Source organism: Ctenopharyngodon idella, chromosome 5 (assembly GCF_019924925.1).
Source record: "Ctenopharyngodon idella isolate HZGC_01 chromosome 5, HZGC01, whole genome shotgun sequence".
In the NCBI taxonomy this organism is placed as follows: Eukaryota; Metazoa; Chordata; class Actinopteri; order Cypriniformes; family Xenocyprididae; genus Ctenopharyngodon; species Ctenopharyngodon idella.
Genome location: NC_067224.1, coordinates 18,698,900 through 18,722,926, shown reverse-complemented (window position 1 = coordinate 18,722,926; position 24,027 = coordinate 18,698,900). Strand labels below are relative to the sequence as shown.

Sequence of the window (24,027 nt, the reverse complement as noted above, 5' to 3'; positions counted from 1 at the left end):
AATGGTTTCGCTAATGCTGACGTGACACGAGTGCTGAAAACGAATCATGTCCGTGCCTCACTTCATTTGTTCAGCACTATGAGCTCACAGCAGTAACTTTCACAGGCACATAGTCTCTTGTGTTTTTGGAAATATTGCTTCCATTGACTAACAGGCAAGATAAAAAATAGTCACTATATAAAACTTGCTGTTCCTCAGATTAATGAGCCTGAAGCACCACTTCAGAGAAATGCAATAAAGATAATCGTTTAAAGATTATATGTGTGCAAGTTCAATTATTAGACTAACCATAAACAAGATGCACAACTAAATTATTATTTAATAGTATTACAGATTCATTTTAGAGTGGTTGCTTTTACCATTATCAACATTTTATGTTTCCATCCCACCTTTGCATCCCTCCTGTTTACTGTAATATCCTGCTCTGTTGAAGAAAACCTATATTCACATGCCATCCCAGGAGGGAGACACAGCCACGTGTTGTATATTTAAAATTTTTACATTCATTGGAGGTGTCAACCAGGGTTGCAGGCTAATTAAGAGCAATTCGTCATGTGAAATGGCCTTGACACAGAGTAATGTTGTTTTGTTAGCTCCGTGTGTTCAAGGTTATTCGTGAGCTCTTGGTCTGAATGCCAAAGACTGTTTTCATGCCTCCACAGGAGCAGGAGACACCTCTACACTGTGCAGCATGGCACGGTTACTCGGCGGTGGCCAGAGTCCTGTGCGAGGCTGGCTGTGATGTCAACGCCCGGAACCGTGAGGGTGAGAGCCCGTTACTTACCGCTTCCGCCCGCGGCTTCAAGGACATCGTGGAGTGTCTTCTGGAGCATGGGGCGGACATGGAGTCTGCTGATAAGGTGAACACAGACACTTACAAAATATTAACCATTAACTACTGCAGTGGTTGGGTGTTTTATGGTTCGTTTAAGGTCAAAATAATTATTGACTATCCTTATCATGGTTCGTTTACATCTATATATTTCAGGACGGTCACATCGCTCTGCATCTGGCGGTGAGGAGATGTCAAATTGAAGTGGTGAAGTGTCTGCTCAGCCATCACTGCTATGTGGACCACCAGGATCGTCACGGCAACACACCCCTTCACATCGCCTGCAAGGACGGCAACCTGCCTGTGGTCACGCAGCTCTGTGCTGCTAAAGCCAATTTGGATATTCCTAACAAAGTGAGATTCAAAAAACATTTTGTATAATATGCTTTTTTTTTTGGTCCCTAATTGTGTGTTTTAGCCAGTGTTATTTTTGTATTATTTACTATCATAGTTTTATTAATCTGTATTAATATTTCATTTTAATTTTAGTTTAATTTTTTTATATTTTTGAAATTTTTATTTGTTTTTTTTATATTACTATTTAGGTTTCATTTTTATTTCAGTTTTAGTTTGTATTTATTTTCAGTTACTAATTTTAATGCTTCATCTTATTTATTTATTGTCTAATATTTATATTTCAGCTTTATTTCAATTAACAAAATTAACATATACTTTAGAAAAGAATCCAAGGCACCTCTTCCAGTATAAAAAAAGTTAAAAAGTTTGTGGGGGGTTTTATTAATTTATTTTCTTGATTTTCTTGTTTGATGTATGCCATCATACTTTATAATGGGTAACAATATTATACTGTAGGTCCCCCTTAATGGTTCTTCTGGTTTCTCCCAACTCTACATAGTAACAAATTACATCTACACCTGCGCCTCATTTTGTACCTGACACGCTCTAGCCACATCCCAATAGAGGGTATGCATAGACGTCACTTTCCCACCGGAACGCGCTCCCTCAGCTGGACTGAGTGGCAAAAGAACTACCGCTGCATGATTGAATTTAATAGGGGAAACTGCGAAAGTGCAAGTAAAACAAACGATTACACTAAAGGTTGGGCTCGAAAGTGTTCCTTATGACATGTCAATGAAACCTAATCCATGGATATTAGATGATTTGAGTAAGTTGAAACCCAATACTTACATTTAAAAGTGTAATCCGGCAATTTCTCTCAAAAATATCCTGTCGTCACTGGCACACAATGAATTCTGGAGTAGGGTAGGGTGTGAAGGATCCATTTGTTGTATCCTTCATTACCCACAAAACGAAGGACACATTTCAAGGTCGCATTTAAAGGAGCCTTTGAATTAGGACAGCCTTCATTGTGCCGCGGTGACGCAATCAGCCTTCAAATGCGGCCTTCGAAGGATGCAGCCTCTGAATTGGGACGCAGCTTCTGAGGAAGACTGAAGGCCGAAATGCATCAGTGTGCAGTTTTTTTTTTTTTTTTTTTTTTCTATTGTGACTAGCCATAATGTGAATAAAGGCTTTTTAACTTTTTTTGGACTGGAAGAAGTGCCTTGGTTTCTTTTGTGTTTAAAACCTAACCAAAGAGCACTTTCTGGGAATACTTTACATGTAGCGTTCCAAGATGCTTTCTTTGATCTAACAAAATATTAACTTTAGTTTTAGTTAACAATAATAACCCTAGTTTTAGCCTTTTTATCGTATTTAAATATTAATTATTGCGCTTAAGAAAGCACTTTTTCTTTTCAGTCTTGAATTATCATCCACTTCTTTTTCCAAGTCCCCTTAACTGACCCCATTTACTTGGTTGTCATTTTCTTGAAATTTTTACATGCCAGTTATTCAAGCCAAGTTGTTACTTCTGTGTGAAATTTTTAAATGGCACTTCCATTACAGCTGGAAGAAGATTTGTGTTACTTCTAAATGAGGGCTTTACGGGTCAAGCGGAACAGAATTATCGTAATGTGAAATCAAATCATCAACGTTTTGCACTTTTATTGTTGTTGTTCACACTTGAACAATTTTCTGACATTTTTTTTTTACTTTTGTTTTCTAGTTACTGCTTGTGATGAATCATGCTCAGAAAGAGAGTGTTTAGAGATGTTTGTTTTTTATTTGACTGTAGTTTGGGAGAACACCTCTTCACCTGGCAGCTAGTAACGGTGGTCTGGAGGTGGTGCGTCATCTCTGCGTTACAGGAGCAAACACTGAGGCTATCACTAATGTAAGTTCAAGATCCTTCAGGGTTTTACTGTATTATGTACTGTATTATACATTTATATCATTTATGAATATATATATATATACACATTTATATACACTACCATTCAAAAGTTAGGGGTCAGTAAGATTTTTCGAAAGAATCTATTACTTTTATTTAACAAGGATTCATTAAATTGATCAAAATAACAGTAAAGACATTTATAATGTTACAAAAGATTTATGTTTCAAATAAATGCTGATCTTTGCAGAAAAAAAAAAAAATGTATCATGGTTTCCACAAAAATCAGCACAAATGTTTTCAACATCAGTAATAATAAGAAATGTTTCTTATGCACCAAATCAGCATATCAAAATGATTTCTGAAGGATCATGTGACACTGAAGACCGGAGTAATAATGCTGAAAATTCAGCTTTGCCATCAAAGGAATAAATTACATTTTAAAATATGTTAAAATAGAAAAGAGTTTATTTTAAATTGTAATATTATGAAATAATATTACTGTTTTTACTGTATTTTTTTATACATGCAGCCTTGGTAAGCATAAGAGACTTCTTTAAAAAAAAATCGTACCAACCCCAAACTTTTAAACAGTATTGTATATGCCTTTAGGTCACTATATAAATATTTATATATATTCTATATATAAATATAGAAAAGTAAAAAAAAAAGCTTTCTTGGGGTTCTGTTCGACTACTGTCTTCTTTTTGTGTTAGACTGAGGTGGAACACTAATGATCTGGTGTCCTGCCCTCTTAGCACATTAATCAATTTGCAGTCTCTTCATCTCTTTAAACAAGTGTTCATTTATCATTCATGACAGCCTAGATTACCATTCTCTCCTTAATCCTTAATCTTTCAATCAACTGCGTCTCGTCTTATATAGAGCCTCTCCCATAGGATGTGTGGTGGTTTCTGTAGGTTTGCGTGTTCTTATATGATTGTATGGGTATCCCCTATCATCATCATCATCCTTCTTGGATGAATAATTCTTAATCTGACTGATTCTTAATATGCATTTGTATGGATATATCTGTCTGTCTTTATCAAGTGTTCAGAGATTTGTGCGTTTTTTCTTTTTTTTTTTCTTTTCTGTAATATAAGGGTGTACCTTCTCCAGTAAGCTGTCAGCCTAGTGCAATATAATTTCCGGAGTGAAGCTTAATGAAACTGTGCCAGCAGAGAATCATTGTTTCACTTTCAGCACTGGTGAAGGACAGCATGTCCCAATGAACCCCCAACCAACTCGTTCTAAACAATGTATGTTTCTAATCAATAACCCCAACATACCTCCCCTCGGCCGACCCACACGCCCCTCGCTCACACCCCCTACCTCAACACCATCTCAAAGCGCTACTCCTTAGTGTTAATATTGAAGAGCAGCTGATGCACAATGCATGTTACAGCACACGGGAATTTTGAGAATCCATAATTCATTGCCAGAGGCATATGGGTCAGTGACTTAAGAAAGAAAAAAATGGCTTCCACATATAGGAAGCTGCTGATTAATGTGGCCTTCGGTCTTTGTATTTTGCTCTCTTTTTTTTTTTTCTCAGTGATTTTTTTTTTCAGGCTATAAAGTACCATTCAAAAGTTTGGGGTGGGTACGCTTTTTATTTTTGGTACCACTTTACAATAAGATTAACTACATTACCTGTAAAAATGTAATTTAAAATATAATTTATTCCTGTGAAGGCAAAGCTGAATTTTTAGCATCATTACTCCAGTCTTCAGTGTCACATGATCCTTCAGAAATCATTCTTATATGCTGATTTGCTGCTCAAGAAACATTTCTTATTATCAATGTTGAAAACAATTTTGCTGCTGAATACTTTTGAGGAAACTATGATAATTTTTTTTTTCAGGATTATTTGATGAATAGAAAGTTCACAAGAGCAGGAATTATTTGAAATACATATATTTTTTTATCACATTATAAAAACATTTGCTGTCACTTTTGATCAATTTAATGCATTTCTGCTGAATAAAAGTGTTACATTTTTAAAAAAAATCCTACTGACACAAACTTTTGAATAATAGCGTATTTATCAGACATATGATTTTCACCTGGCTGACGATAAAACAAACAAAAACACCTGTTTAAAACACCTTAGCAACTGCATAGCAAAGTGCTAAAACCCACACACAACGCCCAAGCATCATGATAGCACTCACATTTTCTTCAGAAAATATAAAAAATCCACTATGGTTTGTTTTTGTTCATCTCTTCCAAGCACCTACCATTATTATTTTTTTTTTTTCATGTCTCCCTTTCCAATACGATAATGACAAGCTGTGGTCTCAATGTGTCAAACAAACACTAGATTTGGTTGCCTCATGTCAGGATGCTCCATTCAGCCTTGAGATTTCCAGGCATCTTTAATCTTTTGGGAGACAACCACAAATCAATAAATGAATACAAGCCCATCCTCATGGGGACACATAGTATGAGCTGGAGACGAGCAGACAGACACAAAAAGAGTCTGTGAATAAGAAAATGGGCTGTTTTGAACGGCAGAATTTGTAGTCATATCTCATAGTCTAATTTGTAGGAAAGGAGCGTTAGATAAGAGTAATTACAGTGCAGCAAAGCTTTCCCATTTCTATCCTTTTCATCGGTGCTTTAACACCTCTGCGGTGTTCGTCACATCCTCTTTCGCTGTGGTTTGCGTGGGGGTGTGCGGGGGCTCTCTTTCAGAGGGAGGCTGGTTCATTTGTCCCCGTCGGTTTGAGGAGGAACACAGCTGTTTCTGGTTGTGTGGTTTGCTTGTGCTTGTGGCCCCAGGTGTTATGTGTGGGTTTGTGTTGCTGCGAGTGAGATTGTGTACGTGTATCCCAAGGTGTTTAATCATTAATGGTTTTGGTCAAAGGCTGTGACTCTACTGGGTTTTGGGTAAACAGATTTTTTTCAGATAACCAAGACTGCCTTGAGGTTTATGTATAGCATTGCAGAGTTGCCTCACAGCTTTTTCTTATGCTGTCTTTAAGACTGTATGTTTTAACACCCTTTTTTTTTTTTACATATGTCCTTTCTGTGGAATATAGTTACTTCGAGCAGGCTCTCACTCTCTGATAGTCATTCCCCCTCCACAACCCCGTTCCTGATGCTGATTTCACAATCACACATGTGCTGCCGTCAAAGCCTCCTGGGAAGTTCTTATGTGCGTCATTTTGGTTGTAATGAAATAGTCACAGATGTTTTTTTTCTCTCTCTCTCTCGTTTTCACTTTCACACAAAGACAGAAAGCTTTTTTAATGCTTGTGAAAAAAAGTAATTGCAAAGAAAGTGCATTAGGTGTGTAATTGATGCTTTCATTATGTGTTTTATCATTCCATTGCTGCCACGTAAAATGATTAGAAATGTAGATTGGTTGGTCCTCATTAACTGACTTAAATGAGTACCATTTTCCAGGACGTTCTCTAGATATAAATGACACCTGGGGTTTAGCCCATTAGTGCCAAATCATAATACAAAGCTTCCAGTCTTTCCAATTAATCAGGATTTTTTAATTTAATGGTTAATACTGGGGTTTAAATAATATATACTGTATATACTACCATTCAAAAAGATTATCATTATTAAAACTATAATTCAAAGACACATTAAATTGATCAAAGGTGACCATAAAGACATATTTTACAAAAGATTTCTATTTCAAATAAATGCTGTTCTTTTGAACTTTCTATTGATCAAAGTATCCTGAAAAAAATGATCAGTTTCCACAAAAATATTAAGCTGCACAGCTGTTTTCAACATTGATGATCAGCAAATCACCAAATCAGCATATTAGAATGATTTCTGAATGATCATGACACTGAAGACTGGAGAAATCGCTACTGAAAATTCAGCTTTGCCATCAAATAAATTGCATTTTAAATATATATATATATATATATATATATATATAAATTTATATAAATAAAAATATATAGAAAATAGAACATTTTCACAATGTTGCTGTTTTACTGTATGTTTGATTAAAGTCCCCCTGTAGTCTATAAATTTATCCCTTAAAGGTGCAATATGTAAGAATTTTGCAGTAAAATATCCAAAAACCACTAGGCCATTGTTATATATTTTGTTCACTTGAGTACTTACAATATCCCAAATGTTTACAACTATTTGTAAATCATGAGAAAATTGCAATTTTAACCAAGGCTCTGGGACGTGTGAGGAGTCGCCTGTCAATTGCGTCATACCCGCGTTACCCTCGGTTTCCGGTTTTATTTTTTAGAAACCATGGAAACACCAAAGATGCTTATATTGCATGTTTTAATAGACAAGGGAACAACTGTTTTGATATATTTATAGACAGAAAACTAATTATTGTTATATAGCTCAACACGTTTAGTCTTATTGCTTAAATCTAATTTTCTTGATTTTTTTTTTTTTTTTTTTTTTTTTTTTTTTTTGCGAGTACCATGCTTTACCATGCCTCAGAGAAAAAAACTATTTTGTCAAGTAGCTAACATAGCATAATCAGATGCAGCTTTATTTTTAGTAACAGTAATACAGCATTTTCTCCATCATACAATACGTTTTAAAATGAATTGCATGCCATGTATCAACACAAGCCATCCAGCATTTATTAATATGATATTCTAAAATCGATCTAGCTTACTGCAGTGTGCAACAGTGTCTCACAGCAGCCACCGAGCGAACGCACAGAGTAACGTTATAACATCATTTTCAACACACTCAAATGTATCTAATATGATAAACAGCACTGTGTTACCTCATACTCATGACCGGAAAAGCGGAAGCAGCGCCGGCGACTGTGGCATAATAAAAGTTCCGCTGCTTGCGGCGTGTTTTGCATTCGTCTAACGTTACACAATCGCTCCAGCGGCCTCATTCAGCTCCCACAACACTCGGTCCTGCTCTGCTTCATACTACAGTAACGTTAATAATCGCATCCATGAACATGATTTCTTCCCGAGTCCTATCCTGATTCTTTTCAACGGGCTGTGAGGTGAAGACCACATGGCCCAAGATTCCGCGCTAAAACTTGGCGTCATCAAGGTACGCCTTTGTTTTGAATAGGCCTCTAGCGGACAGAAAATTCTACAAATTGCACCTTTAAAACTCATCTTTGATCACCAAAATGATATTTAAATGTTTTTTTCCTAGGAAAAAAAATGTATTCATGCCCTAAAATAGCTTGAATGTTACTCTACACCCTTGCTTCATTTAGTATATGTGGATCTAAGAATATGCAAATTAGCTTCGCCTCCACTCAATCACACCAGCTCAGACTACCTGATCCACTCAGTCAATTCTACTGTAGTAAACACTGCACAATGGCAAGTGGAAATACTGGTTTAATTCAGCCATGTATGTTTGAACCAGAAACTGATTCAGAAGAAGTGGAAGAGTGAATTATACAGGCTCATATACAAGTCGATGTATCAGAATGGTACAAATAACAGTAATTAATAATAAAACAGCCTTTTGCTTGACTACGGTGTCAAACAGCTAATAATGTGTTGATAATGTTTACACAAACCATGTTCCCGTTTGCCATCTCAGAGTCAGGCAGCTGCCTTCAAAAAAATCAGTATTCTTAGAAACGCTTTGAACAACTTAGAATGTCAGACATATTGTTCATAACATCGCAATATCATTTACACAATTCACCTGCTATAAATGTACCCGATTTTTCATATCAACAGAAAAAATATACCGGTATAACCTGGCTTCTCTTGAGACTCCCCTGCTTCGCAGCATAGTTAATGATATGCTAAAGCCTGCCCCGCACATTGACGTGATTGGTTACAACGTAGTTTGTGACGTAGAGAACACCGGCAATTTCAAACCACGTTGAGACTGTCTTTTTTTCACTGCAGTTTTAAGGAGAAAATACTCAACAATGGTGTTGACTTATGAATTTGCACATGGTTTGTCTTAAAGCATATTAAAAACACCATACAGACATATAATCAACATTAAAAACTTGATTTTCACCACAGGGAGTCTTTAAATAAATGCAGCCTTGGTGAAAATTTTTAAAATCTTACCAACCCTAAACTTTTGAACTGTAGTGTTTATTGTATATCTCAAGTTCAAATGTCAAAGAATTTATTTTATACTGATGCACATTTTCTCTGATGCAGTGAACTTTACCTGAACTGTATGGTGCTAACATGGCTTCTGGCAGGTGAAGAGACTGTTTAGATGGGTGGACAGACAGATAGCAGCAGAAGTGAGAGGGGGTGGGTGAATAGTTGAACTTAGTACAGGGAGCTGTTCAGAGAAAGATTACCGTATCACAACTCTTCTTCGATGAAGCGCAGCAGTCAGGTGGAATGGAAAGAACATGCAATCCCATGAAACTATTGCAAATGAGTGTTGTAGAAAGAACGACCCTGGTACTGACTTAATATGGTTTGACTGATAACCATCATTTTTGACTGATTACAATTTTGTGGTGTCTTTCATCTGCACAAATATACATTCGTCTGATGTGAGCTGAAGGCCGCATTACACCTTTCGTTCATTTCAGCCATAATCACCGCTGTTCTATCTCTAACAGCTTTTGTAACGTACTGTGAGTCACGCTGTTGAGCTGTTAGGTGATATTCTCTCTCTTCTTTCTTTCTCACTTTCTCTTGTTAGCTTCCCACTTTCTCTTTTACACCCTTACCCTGCAAACTCACTGACTCTCTTGTTCTCTCTATCTGTCAGAGCTTTATTAGTGTGGTGGTCTGGTAATACTGAGCAGATGAAAGGCTGATGGACTTTTATTTATCTAGCTTTACTCATTCATCTGTGTCACTGGACGCTGACGGGCCCCGTATTGCCTGTAATGTTCTGTCGCTGCAGTTTATCCATCACTGTCATTGTCTCTTGCAGGATGGAAAGACAGCGGAGGATCTTGCGACTGCAGAGCAGCAGGAGCATGTAGCAGTGCTGCTGGCCAAGCTGAAAAAGGTGTGAGGCTTTGTTTATTATTCATCTCACTAAGACTCAAGAGACATTAATTTGCATTACATGAATGCTTTGTTAAGGCTTATGAGATCCTTTTTTTATGACACCTGCAAAGGATGTCAGTTTTGTTCTCAATAATGCCTTTCATCCCCTTAAATGTATGCAGAAGAACTGATTTTGTTATTTTAAAATTAAATGTTTGGCTTGCATAACACATAATTTTTTAACCCACTGATCTGCTGTTGGTCTGAATGTAACAATTATAAATAGTTGGGTTATTATTTTTTTTAAATAGTATTTATAATATTGCAAAGCAACTGAAATCTCATTGGCCCAAAATCCATCTCCATATAGTTGTGTATTACGCCACAAAATATGCTCAGATTGGCTGTGATTATATGCCATGCAGCAGTTGTTTTTTTATAATACAGTATATAATAATGTATAGCTAAAATAAATTTTGAAACTAATTAATGTTTAAATGTCCAGTGAACTTTATGGGCATCTCTGAACCATAATGACTTACAAAGGAATTACAGAAAGGTACCAAAAAGAGTGCAACAGTCAGGTTGCAGAAGTAAAAATACCATTCATATTTTCCATATTGGAATTGATTTTTATTGATAACAAACCATTAAAAACAGACCCACTGTGAGCTACATATGCTTTTGCTGAAGCCATCAGTCTGCATTATTTCAACTGTTTTTGAATAATCATGTTTAACATAGGAATTCCTGGTGAAAAACTACATTACCCATGACACTGCTAAAAAAAAATCTCCACCAATCAGAGAATAGCGTCAAGCAAATCATGCCACAAGAAATTTTTAGTGTCCGCCCACTCCAATGAAGCCCTGCAAATGACGAAATAGTCTCATGCATATTTTGCAATAATATAAGTTCACAGTCTTGTACCTTTTGTCATTTTATCTGATTCTCAAATACTTTGATTCTCATCAAAGTTTGTAATGTTGTGATTCACCTCATAGCTGGTTGGTTTGGTTCATGGTTAACAATTCTTTAACGAAGAGAGGGAAATGAATGGGAAGAATACACTCTATAGTGTCATGTTCTTACTATGATTTGTTGAATATGTTTCATGGTATTCTTTAAAGAACCTTGGAATACCATGTACATTTGATGGTACAGTGATATGGTAGTAAATAAATTCCATGGTATTTATCATAACTGAAGCCCGCAGCCCCTCCCATCAATGTGAAACATAGCACCAGATCTGCCAATTAATCCCAGTAAAATCCCAGATGGCATTTTGAAGCTCTTGCATAGTCCTTTACTGTGGTGAAAGGATTTTCAAGGTGACTAAAAATAAATGTTTTTCCATATGTTAAGATCTTTCAGTCGCTTCTAATGTGATCTTCCGTCTACATCAGTTTCTTTTAAATCTCATTTTACTGCTGCAATTGCTCTGATTTGATCTACTGCTCAGATGTATGTTTTTTGTCTATTAAACACAATCTTGACTTTATATTTTGAAAGTCATTTTATTTGACCGTCACATACATGATTTAATAATATGGAAATGTGGATTTTGCTCAGTTGGCAGACCCAGAATATTAGCATATAAAAGCCTATAAAAGAGCCTATAAATTACACTTATTAGGATGCACTGCACATTCTCAGTCACATTACCATTATGTCATTGGTCCATATGTCATGTTGTAATGTCATTGGATTGTGTTAATTTACATGGCCTTTGTGACTGGTCTTACAGGACAACCATAAGAGCGTTTACATCCAGCAGCTGCGGCCTACACAGACCCCTCAACCTCGTATCAAACTCAAGCTGTTCGGCCACTCGGGAGCAGGGAAGAGCACTCTGGTGGAGTCTTTGAAATGTGGCATCTTACGGAGTTTCTTCAGGAGGAGAAGGACCAGGCTGACCAACCCTGTACGGCACCCAGCCTCACCGGTCACCTCCAAACCTGCAGGTAGGGTGATGTGTCTTCCTTCTGTATCTATAGAAAAGCTGAAAATTATGCTTGGCAACTCTAAGTATGAAACTGTGGCAACTTTGTTCTCTTGTTGTTTCCCTCACTCATTCCCAGATTAACACACACACGTCATATAGCGCTATCCTTGGAAGGTGGAATCGCGGCAATATAATGCATTACCTATGAAGCTACGTTTCTTTTCTCACAAATACTGCCGCTGCCAAACTGAGGAAGCCGTCTCAGGGTTTCTGTGAGAAAAGTTTTTAGAAAGAACCAAAGTTCAGTGGAAGGCGTTGATTGTGCGAGACATATGCAGTGCAGTGTGACTAACACGTTTGTAGGGTATAAAAAAGGAGTTTTGAGTCATCTGACTCTCATATTTCTCCAAAATAAAATGCTCTATTGCAGTCCCATGTTTTTTTTTTTTTTTTTTGGCTGAACTTTTTAAATTATGTATATATTATGTGGTGATAATGGATCATCCATTGTAGGGTCCATCCATCACCAGCCCATATCTTTAACTAACTAAGCAACAGTTCCCTTACTATGCAGGGATTTTTTCTGCTTTAAAAAGCTTCTGTATGTTTTTTTTTTTTTTTTTTTTTTTTTTTTTTTTATTATATATAAAACCTTTCTTAAATATTTCTTTTCCTGTTAACACTGGGAAAGCTGGAATCAGGACTTTAGCAAAGAGCTCCCCCATGTGGTGGGTTTCCGCAGGCCGTTAAATTATAAAAATGAAACTTTTTTTTTATTTTTTATAAAACCTCAAATAATAGACATAATTTATCCTTCAGTTACAAATATATCCGTATTATATGTATTGTAATAAATTATAAGGAGCCATATACAATTCCATGTAGTTTACAGTCTTTCTTTCTTTTTGCTGTGTGTCTGTAGTGTCTGTCAGTATCTCTAACCTGTACCCAGGCTGTGAGAATGTAAGTGTGCGTAGCCGCAGTATGATGTTCGAGCCCAGTCTGACTAAAGGAGTGTTGGAAGTCTTCAGTCCTGTTCATAACTCTCTGTCCACGGCTGACGACACCGCTACCAAAGCCATCGACATCCAGAATGCCAATGTCAATGGTGAAAGACTCAAGTTTATTATTCCTGTGTTGGCAAAGCTGAATCATTCTAATGCTAAATGCTGATTTGCTGCTCAAGAAACATTGATGATGATAATAATAAATGTTTCTTGAGCAGCAAATCAGCATATCAGAATGATTTCTGAAGGATCATGTGACACTGAAGACTGGAGTAATGATGCTGAAAATTCAGCTTTGCCATAAATGAAATAAATTACACTTTATAATATACTACAATAAAAACAGTTATTTTAAATTGTAAAAATAATTCACAAAATTACTGTTTTTGCTGTATTTTGGATCAAATAAATGCAGCCTTGGTAAACAGAAGAGATTTTTTTTTTTTTTTTTTTTTAAAAACATTAAAAATCTTACCAATCTAAAACTTTTGAATGATAGTGGCATCTAGGGTAGTTACTATATTATCTGATTATAAGATAATATATTCTTTAATGTTTTTAAAATATGTCTCTTATGCTAACTAAAGCTGCATTTATTCAAAAATACAGTAAAAATAATATTATTTTGAAATATCTTTTACAATTTAAAGTTACTTCTTTCTATTTTAATATATTTTACAATGTAATTTATTCCTGTGATTGAACTTAGAGCAGCCATTACTCCAGTCTTCAGTGTCACATGATTCTTATATTTTTTATTTTCTAAATTGTATTATATTTTATGGATGCTTATTTGTGTGTATATGGGTGTGTTTTCAGGAGTTGGAGACTTCAGTATTTGGGAATTCTCTGGTAATCCCGTCTACTACTGCTCATATGACTACTTCGCTGCGAATGACGCCACAGGAATTCATTTGGTCTTATTCAGCCTGGAGGAGCCTTATGAGACTCAACTCAACCAGGTCACATTCTGGCTCAACTGCCTAAAGGCTCTCATGCTGCCAGAGGACAACATCGGTATGTGTGTGACTACAGTGTGCAATGTATAGATTTTTCCTCCTCCTTTGTAGAGGGATTTCCATTACAATAATTACAGGGATCAGCTGAAGCTGTGAAGTCTGAGATTAAGAGGTCTTAGGAAGAAGTTATACAATTTGTTCTGTATTAAAATGCATTTTATACTTGGTTAGTTTATTTATTTTACAATAATGCAATCACGGAATTACACCATAACATATCTGCATTTATTGCATTTTTGTTAAGGCTCAGTTTTATTCATCAGTCTCTGCCCCTCTTTTACCCATACTGTTGAAATTCTCATATTCATAATGAGTCAAATCAATTTTACTAACATTACAAATTTACTAAGATTTGTAATATTAGTAAGCTACGAAAACCAATAACCAACTTTACAATCCAATTACCCATTGCCCTATTACTATGAAAGTAGGGCTGTCAATTAATTACACATTTTTAATCACATTAATTACATAATATCACATTATTTGTGGAAAACAAGTAAAGCATTGACTAGACATAACAAAATATGTTTTTAGAACAATATATTGGTTGTTTTATTTCCATGTCATTCAACATAAGTTAATAATTGGCAAATGTTTTTTGTTTTTTTACTGTTGAGTTTGTCCATCAGTCTGAGATAGACAGGCCCATTCACACAGAATACATTCTCACATTCCATCTGCACTATTTTTGCTTTGTTTTTCTGTGTACATATACGCTAGATGGATTTTTTGGTCATTGCATCATGTCTTGCCATTTTTCACACCATGTGCACCATACTTTTAAGATGCTCTGACAAGTTAAAAGCAATTACACTTTTGAAAGCATCTCCATTGTGCCTCCATCGCTTTAGCTGTTTTTGAACCAATTCTCCAAGTTACTTTTAACACATTTACTTTTAAATATGATTATTTGTACTAAATTAACAAGGTAATTGACATCTCTATGAAAGAAACGAGCTTGTGCATGCAGTTTTGTTGTCCATGTATCACTGTTTCACTGTTCTCCATTCTGTGTGCTTCATTGATGCTGTTTGTAGTTTTCTCATTCTTGTCTCTCTTAAACTCTCTTTGGTAATTTCAGCCTGACTTGCCTTTGCTTGCACTGTAGTGATGGTTGATGAATTTGTGTAAGTACTGTAGCAGGCCCATCCATAGTGTTATGGATAATGCCTAAAAGAGACTTCATTAGAGTCAGTTCATCAGTCTAAATCTAGGAATCTAGTTCTTGGTCTATGGCTCTCAAATAGTTCAGAATTGACATTATGAATTGAGATTAAATTTGTTGAGAACAGAGAATAAGACTGGTGCTCTGTTGTGTCCGCAGCCTTTGGAGGGAAGATCAGGAATCCACTGCGTGTGGTGCTGGTGGCCACACATGCTGACATTGTGAATCTGCCCCGATCGTTTGGGGGAGAGTTCAGCTATGACAAGGAGAGATCTCTACTTAGGGAAGTCAGGAACAGGTGATTAAATCATTATAAACTGTCAGTTTGGATCTATGAGACCTACAAGGACAATATTTGGCAGAGTGAGCCTTTTACTCTATGTAGCACAGATTAAATCATACTGATTAAAGTGATTTGGTAGATAAAACATCATTATAAGCCAAAATGATCAATTGAGTTAGATCTCCTCAGCCTTGAATGTGATTTGTTTCTATTGAATTGATTGTTATACTGATTATTTTTTTATTTTATTTATTTATTTTATCAGGTTTGGGAATGATCTGCAGATCGCTGAGAAGCTCTTTGTCATGGATGCAGGAGCGTCCAACTCCAAAGACATGAAGCTGCTGAGAAACCTTCTGTTAGAGCTCCGCAACGCCATCATCTCTGTAAGATCGTTCTCCACTCTACTGCACATCCCAACACTTTACACTTTCAATTGCCTAGATGTAGCATTCATGTTAAAGGGTTAGTTCACCCAGTTCACTGTCATTAATTACTCACCCTCATGTCGTTCCACACCCGTAAGACCTTTGTTCATCTTCAGAACACAAATTAAGATTTTTGGCGCTTCATAACATTAAGGTTGAACCACTGTAGTCACATGGACTATTTTAACGATGTCTTTACTACCTTTCTGGGCCTTGAAAGTGGAAATAACGTTGCAGTCTTTTGGAGGTTAAAAAGCTCTCAGATTTCATCAAAAAATATCTTAATTTGTGTTCCGAAGATGAATGAAAGTCTTACTAGTTTGGAACGACATGAAGGGTGAGTAATAAATGACAGAATTTTCATTTTTGGGTGAACTAACCCTTTAAATGAACTGAAACCCCCATGTTTTAACATTGATGATTCGCATTAATTATGAAAAAGACATGAAACTTTCTAAAGACGTTGCTTTTTTTTTGAGTGTTTTTGATGTATAAAATGATTTTTAAAATGTTTATCCAGCAATCACAGAAAAGGAATTGGAAATTTATTTGCCAAAAAGTGTGAAACTCTGATTGTAATGTTGAGGCTCCCTTCTCTTTGCTGTCAAATAACCAGCACACACACAGTTTTGTCTCAGAAATACACAATAATATCAAACACTCAGATGCTCCCTCCTACATCTCTCTCATCTTTCTCTCACTCCTACACGTACCTGTACTGATTTCTTTCTCATCGGCCATTATATTGTGTCTGGAATGGATTTTTGTGTACACGTCCAGTATATTATAAAGAAAAAAAATACTATATCAAGAAGTATTTACTATAGTATATTTATTTAGGAAATACATAAAACAATTTGTTTGAAGTGTTGAAGTCTGGCATTCGTTTATCAGTGGTGGTTTCAACTATCACTCCTACTTTTGGTTAATGGGGGAAAAAAAACTTTAGACTTATATTTGGACAATATTTCAGGATGAGAATATCAAAGACTTGGGGGTCTGCTCTTTTGACTTGGGCTAGAAAGTAACTACCAAGCAACCACTCATAAACCCTAGCAACTGCATAGGAGCATGTTAAGAACCACTCGAAAAGACTTGACAACCCTATTGACAAGTACACTCTTCAGAAATGTAAAAATTGCTTTCTCTCTCATTTTGACAGTCCTGCAGGCCGATGACTCAGCTGGCAGAGAAGCTGTTGTCCACTCTGCCTTCCTGGCGGAAACTGAATGGGCCAAACCAGCTGATGTCATGGCAACAGTTTGTTGTGGATGTGCAAGAACAAATCAACCCTCTAGCCAGTGAAGAGAATCTGCGGGAACTGGCTTCACAACTTCACAGCATGGGAGAGGTGTGTGTGTGGGTGGGCGGCCCAGTGAAGGTGTGAGAGTGTGTGTGTGTGTGTGTGTGATGATGAGCAGATGATTAAATATGTATGCATGTTTGAATTATGGGTATATAGCTGTGCGTATAAAGTGTGTTTGAGGTGGTTGCACTGTATCATTAATTAAAATGATTATTTTCATGCATTATGCTTTACTATCGCACACGCCCCCGCTATTAACGCCACATGCATTACCTCAAAACACTCAAAGTCTACAATGCAAATTTTCTACAAACATGTTTTTATGTGGATCCAAATGAGTTGGTAGGCGTCAGCAACTGAATAGGGGCTTTTTCAGTCTATTGACCACCCACAACCATTACAACAACAGCTTCACCGTTAGAGAGGGCAGGTGAATGAGTCATTCTCATCAATATTAGTCATTTGTGTTTTCAGCAGCAACACTTAAACACATTTTAGGGAATGTTTTGATGTTGATGGGCTAAAATGCCAAGCTGTGATTCAGCTTTATTAACATTTACTTACATAACATACTCTGTTTATGGGGCTTCAGCTCACCTGTATTTAACCTCACCCCACTTAATATCTGTTATGTCATTTCTCTTCAAAGAATAATTCGCCCAAAGACGACAGTTGTTGTCAGCCTGTTTGACTTTTTCATTTTTCTAAGTGACACTTTTTGCAATATAATAAAACTGCATTTCAGTCTTAGGCTATTAAGCTCCAAAATTTGAAAAAAATCACAGTTTCATAAAAAAATTTCCATACAATGTGTTTGCTGTATTTCTAGTCTTCTGAATCCATACACGAATCTTGTGTGATGAACAGACCTAAATTCTGCTCTTATAACTGATATACATCATCTGATGATTTACTCTTTTTTTTTTTTTTCTTTTTTTTTTTTTAAATAATGATTTTAAATTGAGAAAGTGACCTTTCTCTCCAAAAGTGACCATTTAAATTTGGATCGACACATCTGCTGAACTGTTATGGAAGCCACCTAAAGGCTTGTTCATACCAACACAAATATTCAACACAAATATTTGGCCCAATTTTGGCATATGATATGTCTGTTCAGACTAATATATAGAAAACACCAAACTAACAGTAGTTGGCGCTTTTAGAAAATCAGTCAAAAACGGTACGGAACTTTGTTTTGACACCCACTTGTCAGGGAGAAAAAAAGGATTTACAATGTTTTCAAACAGCCGTTCAGATTTTTGTATTTACTATGGTGTTTATCAAACAATACCAAATACAAGGGTATAGAGAGCTGGTTCTGGATTCTTCCTCTGCTGTTTACTGGCAGCAAAATAGTCTGTAGGTGAGCGCCACCAAGTTGTAGTATTATGTAACTTCAGCGGCTCTGAGCATGTGACCAAAAGTGTGAATCTTATTGGTTGACCAGTTTTCTTCATTGTACAGTGGAAAACAATTTAGTACATCTTTACATGAAAACAAATCCTTCACACTGACAGCATGTGAATATTTGTGTCGGTCTGTACAGACACATTAAACGGATAGTTCACCCAAAAATTAAAATTATCCCATGATTTACTCACCCTCAAGCCATCCTAGGTGTATATGACTATCTTCTTTCAGATTAACACAATTTTCTTTTTTTGGTTTCACACTTTGAAACCAAAAAAAGAAATGCATCCATCCATAATAAAAATAATCCATACGGCTCCAGGGGGTTAATAAAGGCCTTCTGAAGTGAATCAATGCGTTTCTGAAAAATATCCATATTTAGAACTTTACTAACTATAAACGGTTGTACACATTGATTTGCGGCGGAAGAGTGACCTCTGACCTGATGCATGACGAAGACTGAAGCGCAGAGTATAGAGCAAAACAAAACACCAGTCACGAATTAGAAGTCTAAAATGATCATTTTTAAAGAGAAATGTCGGAGGATTTTGATATAAGAGAAGAAGAGCTTAAGTTTGTTGCCCAGCCCTAATTGTTTGAACCGTGAGAGGCGTCTAAGCTTACGATACTCCTACATCGCGTCAAAGGTTAATCATTTGGCGCAAGTTGACTTGCACAGTATGTGTATGGTCGTCCGCCAGAAGCTAGTTATTTGAATTTATAAAGTTTTAAATATGGATATTTTTCTTACAAAAATGCATCACTTTGCTTCAAAAGGCCTTTATTAACCCCCTGGAGCCTTATGGATTACTTTTATTATGGATGGATGCATTTTTTTGGGGAGGCTTCAAAATGTAACCCCCCCCCCCCCCCCCACCCCCCACCCCTTCACAACTATTATAAACCTTGGAGGACTAAGGATATTTTTAAATATATCTCTGATTGTGTTCGTCTGAAAGAAGATAGTCATATACACCTAGGATTTCTTGAGGGTGAGTAAATCATGGGATCATTTTCATTTTTGGGTGAACTATCCCTTTAACAGCTGTCTATTTAAATAAAAGTTTCATTGCACTGAATATTCATCTTGATGTGAACAGACCTTTAAATGGAAATAAGAATCACCCATTTGCTTGCACTCAATCATTTTTATTCCTTTTTTCCCCCCTAGATTAACATCATGCAGAGTGAGACTGTCCAGGATGTTGTCCTGTTAGATCCTCGCTGGCTCTGTAGTAACGTACTTGGCAAGCTTCTCTCAATTGAAACCCCCAAAGCGATCCACCACTACCGAGGCCGCTACCGTGTGGAAGAACTCCAAACCCTTGTCTCTGAAGGTGACATCGACGAACTTCTCCAAGTGCTCGACGCCATGGACGTATGTGCCCGTGACACAGCCAACCCAGGAATGGTGGACATCCCCGCCCTGATACGCACGGGTGGCCTACAGCACACCTGGACTGATGAGGAAGACATCGAAGGTGAGGACGCATTGCTTTACGGTGGAGTGCGCGTGGTCCCTGCGGAGCACTTGGCGCCATTCCCTTGTGGACTTTTCCATAAGTTTCAAGTGAACTTATGCCGGTGGAGCCGGCAACAGAAGCCTGAGGTTGAGGCCGAGGATGTGAGGTTGTGGAGCGGTGGAGCTCGGGTTGGACTCGGTGGTGCTGAGGCTCTAGTGCTGCTTGTGAACCACGGGCAGGGAATGGAGGTACAATTACGTGGACCTGACATAGATCCCGGACGGTGCTATGCTTTGTTGGACACGTTGTGCGGCATGGCAGAGGGTCTCTTAGCTGCTACGTTACCCGGTTTGCTTACCGCCCGACATTATCTAAGCCCTCAGCAGCTGCGGGAACACCACGGCCCTGTCATGCTCTACCAGCCGAGGGACTTTTTCCGCGCTCAGGCACGAGGTGAGAATGCGCTGTCGAACACCATGGGTGGCTATCGTGAGAGCTTTGTCAGTATCGTAGCATTAGGTTGCACCCAGGTCTACAAACAGGGCAGTCTTGGTGGGGAAGTGCCCGTGGCGGAAGTCAGTCACCTGGCTCGACGCAAGCTCTGCCGCTTGCTGGACCCCCCTGATGCCCTCGGAAAGGACTGGTGCCTGCTCGCCATGAACTTGGGCCTTAGCGAGCTCGCTGCTAAATACAGTTCTGGCACCAACGGGACTCCGCCTGCCGACCCTCTTTCCCTTCTCAGCCCCACAGCCACACTCCTGCAAGAGTGGAGCCAACGACCCGATTCATCCATAGGCATTTTGGTCGCTAAGTTGCGAGAACTTGGCCGTCGGGACGCAGCGGATTTCCTCCTTAGAGCTGCGCCAGTGTTCCGAGTCAACTTGGAGATTTTGGGCACCCCACCGGAGCCATACAGCCCAGTTTGTAATGGGGGCGGCACGTCCTACAACTCCATCAGTTCCGTGATCTCTCGTTAGGACGTCACTGGTGTCTATAGAGAAACGTGCAATTAACCAACAAGAGTGGTGTTAAATCTCAAACTCCCTGGTGTCCTGAGACTGAAGTATTTGAATCAGATACTCTGTTCATGTCCATTTTGTTGCCCTTTGCGATTTCTGAATGTTCATCCTCGGTGTCTCTGAAAAGGTGCCTATGTAACTTTTCCCCTGCAAATCTTTTATCGACTGTCTCACATTCCCAAGGTGAAACTGTAGACGGCCTTTCTCAAAATGTCCTTATTGAATAAATCTGCAGTTTGCAATTACTTTTATATAATCAGACAGCTGTTATAGGGGAATTACACTAAATTTGATGACCGAATGATAGATCACTAAGTGCTTGGCAACATTATTTAATAAATGACTCAAGCTATTGAGTGCCTTGAAGATGGTAAACTGTTGACAAAGAGCCATCATGTAGATTTCAAAATTGGATGTGCACCTCTGCAAGTGCTTCAGTGTTTACCTGTCTTTTGAAGCTTTTAATGAACATATCTATTACGCAACAATAGATTAATGCTTGTTCTCAAACATAGAAAACTGTGTAGTTTACATTTACTACCTGAATGTTTCTTATTGCAAAGACAGGATTTTATTTGACTGATGAAGCACAAACCAACATACTAAACATTCCTTGAAAAGCGAAAATACATGGTAAAATCTGGTTTCTAAAATCCTTCACATTTGTCTTATTCACACTTGTCACATTCACTTTTGAGAAACTTTACGGTTATAACTACCTGACAAATGGAAATGATGAAATAATCCAGGCACTTACATGACAAATAAGATTTCATTTTTTATATATATAAAAATGATGTCTGCTTCAGTGTATTGATAAGCATGATCTTTGTTGCAATTGTTCCGCTGTTATATCAATATATTCTGTTTCACACATTTACACTGTTGTTGAGTGTTTAAGACAAATTTATTTTGAACACTTAGTCATGTGTATTCTTTACACTGGAGAATTTAAAAAAAAAAAAAATGTCATAAAATGTCAACATTTGCATTGAAACTGTTAAAAGTGAAGCCATTCCTCAGTTACAGGAGTACCTGTCTGGTTGTAATGAATGTGGTATACTGGACACAAATGAACTGTAGATGGCAGCAAAGACTCTCTGTTACATCTGAACACATGCTATGACTCTTTTGCTCTCCTTTACATGAGACAGTTGCAGTTTCATCATGTTTTTAATGTCTAAAAAAAAAGAGAACTGTTCCATATTATATTTTGGGACAGGTCTATCCTCCAACCCTTCATCATTCCCCTTGCAGGCTTAAAATCACAAACATTTTTAAAAGGGAATTGGGCTTATTTTGTTCTATCATTCCAAAAGGCACATTTTTATATTGTGATTAAGTCTATGTATTATGGAGCTCTTTCTCTGTTTAGCTGTGGTCGAGGTTTATGATTTCCCCTCTTAAGACTTCAACAGGGTAAATCAGAGTGGAATTTATCCTGGTGTATTTAAGACTTGTACAGTCATCTCTTTGCACAAGACCTTCACATTATTTCTCTATTTATATTATGTTTGCATGTCTCTGAATGCCATGTCCTTAATACTTCCTTAAACTTTACAGTGTACTACTTTTTTTTTTATAATAAATTGTTTACTCAATGATTGCATTATATAAATGCTTTTTTTTCCATTTACATTTCTCTGTTTAAAATAGATTTTTAGGACAATAATAATGAATTTTATTTATGAAGCACCCAAGCTCAATGGCACTGTACAAAGAAAAGAAATGATGTGAAGACATAACAGTTAGAAACTGTTATATACAGTGCACAGCATAAATGAGTACACCCCCTCTGAAACTTCTGAAAGTCAGCAATTACTCAATTACTTAGAAGACATGTTAGGGTTCTTTAGACAGAGATATAATGTTCCAGCAAGTCTGCTTAATCAATTACCAAAGAAGCATGTCAAAATTATTCAGGAAAATAAGATTTTCTTATCAAGGTGATAAAATGTCGTGTAGCAAAAATGAGTACACCCTCCTAAAAGTTACTAAATAAAACAAAATAAAAATGTTCTGGTGTAAGTTTAAGGCAATGTTTGATCAACAGGTAAGTATGTTGAACCAAAACATTTAAAGAGAAGTAATTTCTTGACAATTAAAAGTGTTATATAGCCCACTGAATCATTCTCGGACTTAATGCTGACAACAATGGAAGCACTTGGGAGAGAACTGTCAGGAGATTTATTCCTTGGCACAAAAGAGGACAGTGGTACAAGAGGATTACCAAATCACTGTTTTAAGTGTGAAAGTATAACAAAAGTAACACAGAAATTCAAAAACAATGGACTTGTGACAAGGCCCCTGAAATAATCAGGCCTTCATTTTAAGCTTTCATTTAGTGATGAGGGTTTTTTTTTTTTTTTTTTGCTAGACAAAGAGCAGAAATACCAAGCGAGTGTCTCAGAGCCAGCAAAAGCTATGAAAATAGTGACTGTTTATCTCACAGAGTAAGATGCAGCCTGCAGAAATGACATGCACTGGAACTACCTACTGTAGCCAAAGCACAATAAAGTCAGTTAGCCATTTCCAAAGCCCATATTTACAAAATATTGATTCTGGGAATCAGTACTCTGGTCTCATGAAACCAAATCAATTATTTTAGATCTAACAGCATCCAAATTGTTATGGTGTTGCTAGAGGAGGAGTACAGTGAGAAGTGCCTGGTTCCCACAGTAAAGTTCAGTGGTAGTACAGCTCTTATATAGGGATGTATGAGTGCTGAAGGTGTGAGGGAGTTGTGCTTTATCAATGCTGTCATGAATTTCAACACCACTGTGTAATTTAATACACAAACTTGAAACAGAAGATGTTACCCTTTCCTCATTCTCAGCATTGTTGAGCATTTTTTCAACATGACAGTGAGGATATGCATTCTCCCAAGGTGAAAAACCTTCTGTGGACATGTATTGCACTCAGTCTTAACACTCTTGAGCACCTATGGGGGATTCTGTAGAGACGAGCTGAGCAACACTCCCCAATAAAGATCAGGGCATTTAAGGAACTCATCATCCAGGAGTTAAACAGAACAGATGTGAC

The 24,027-nt window shown here is 37.2% G+C and overlaps 1 protein-coding gene across 3 annotated transcripts in view; it reads left to right on the top strand.

The window, feature by feature from the left end:
• dapk1 (death-associated protein kinase 1) overlaps positions 1 to 22,586 on the top strand; it is a 71,697-nt gene extending 49,111 nt beyond the window's left edge. For 2 of the 3 annotated variants that reach the window (XM_051895058.1, XM_051895059.1), the window contains 11 exons: positions 663 to 860; positions 989 to 1,186; positions 2,931 to 3,029; positions 9,879 to 9,956; positions 11,685 to 11,901; positions 12,805 to 12,990; positions 13,709 to 13,906; positions 15,236 to 15,374; positions 15,625 to 15,745; positions 16,950 to 17,138; positions 19,675 to 22,586. In XM_051895058.1, the coding sequence (XP_051751018.1) occupies positions 663 to 860; positions 989 to 1,186; positions 2,931 to 3,029; positions 9,879 to 9,956; positions 11,685 to 11,901; positions 12,805 to 12,990; positions 13,709 to 13,906; positions 15,236 to 15,374; positions 15,625 to 15,745; positions 16,950 to 17,138; positions 19,675 to 20,943 (2,892 nt within the window). In that variant the 3' untranslated portion in view covers positions 20,944 to 22,586. The other variant, XM_051895060.1, reaches the window with a different exon arrangement.
• The last annotated feature ends 1,441 nt before the right edge of the window (positions 22,587 to 24,027 follow it).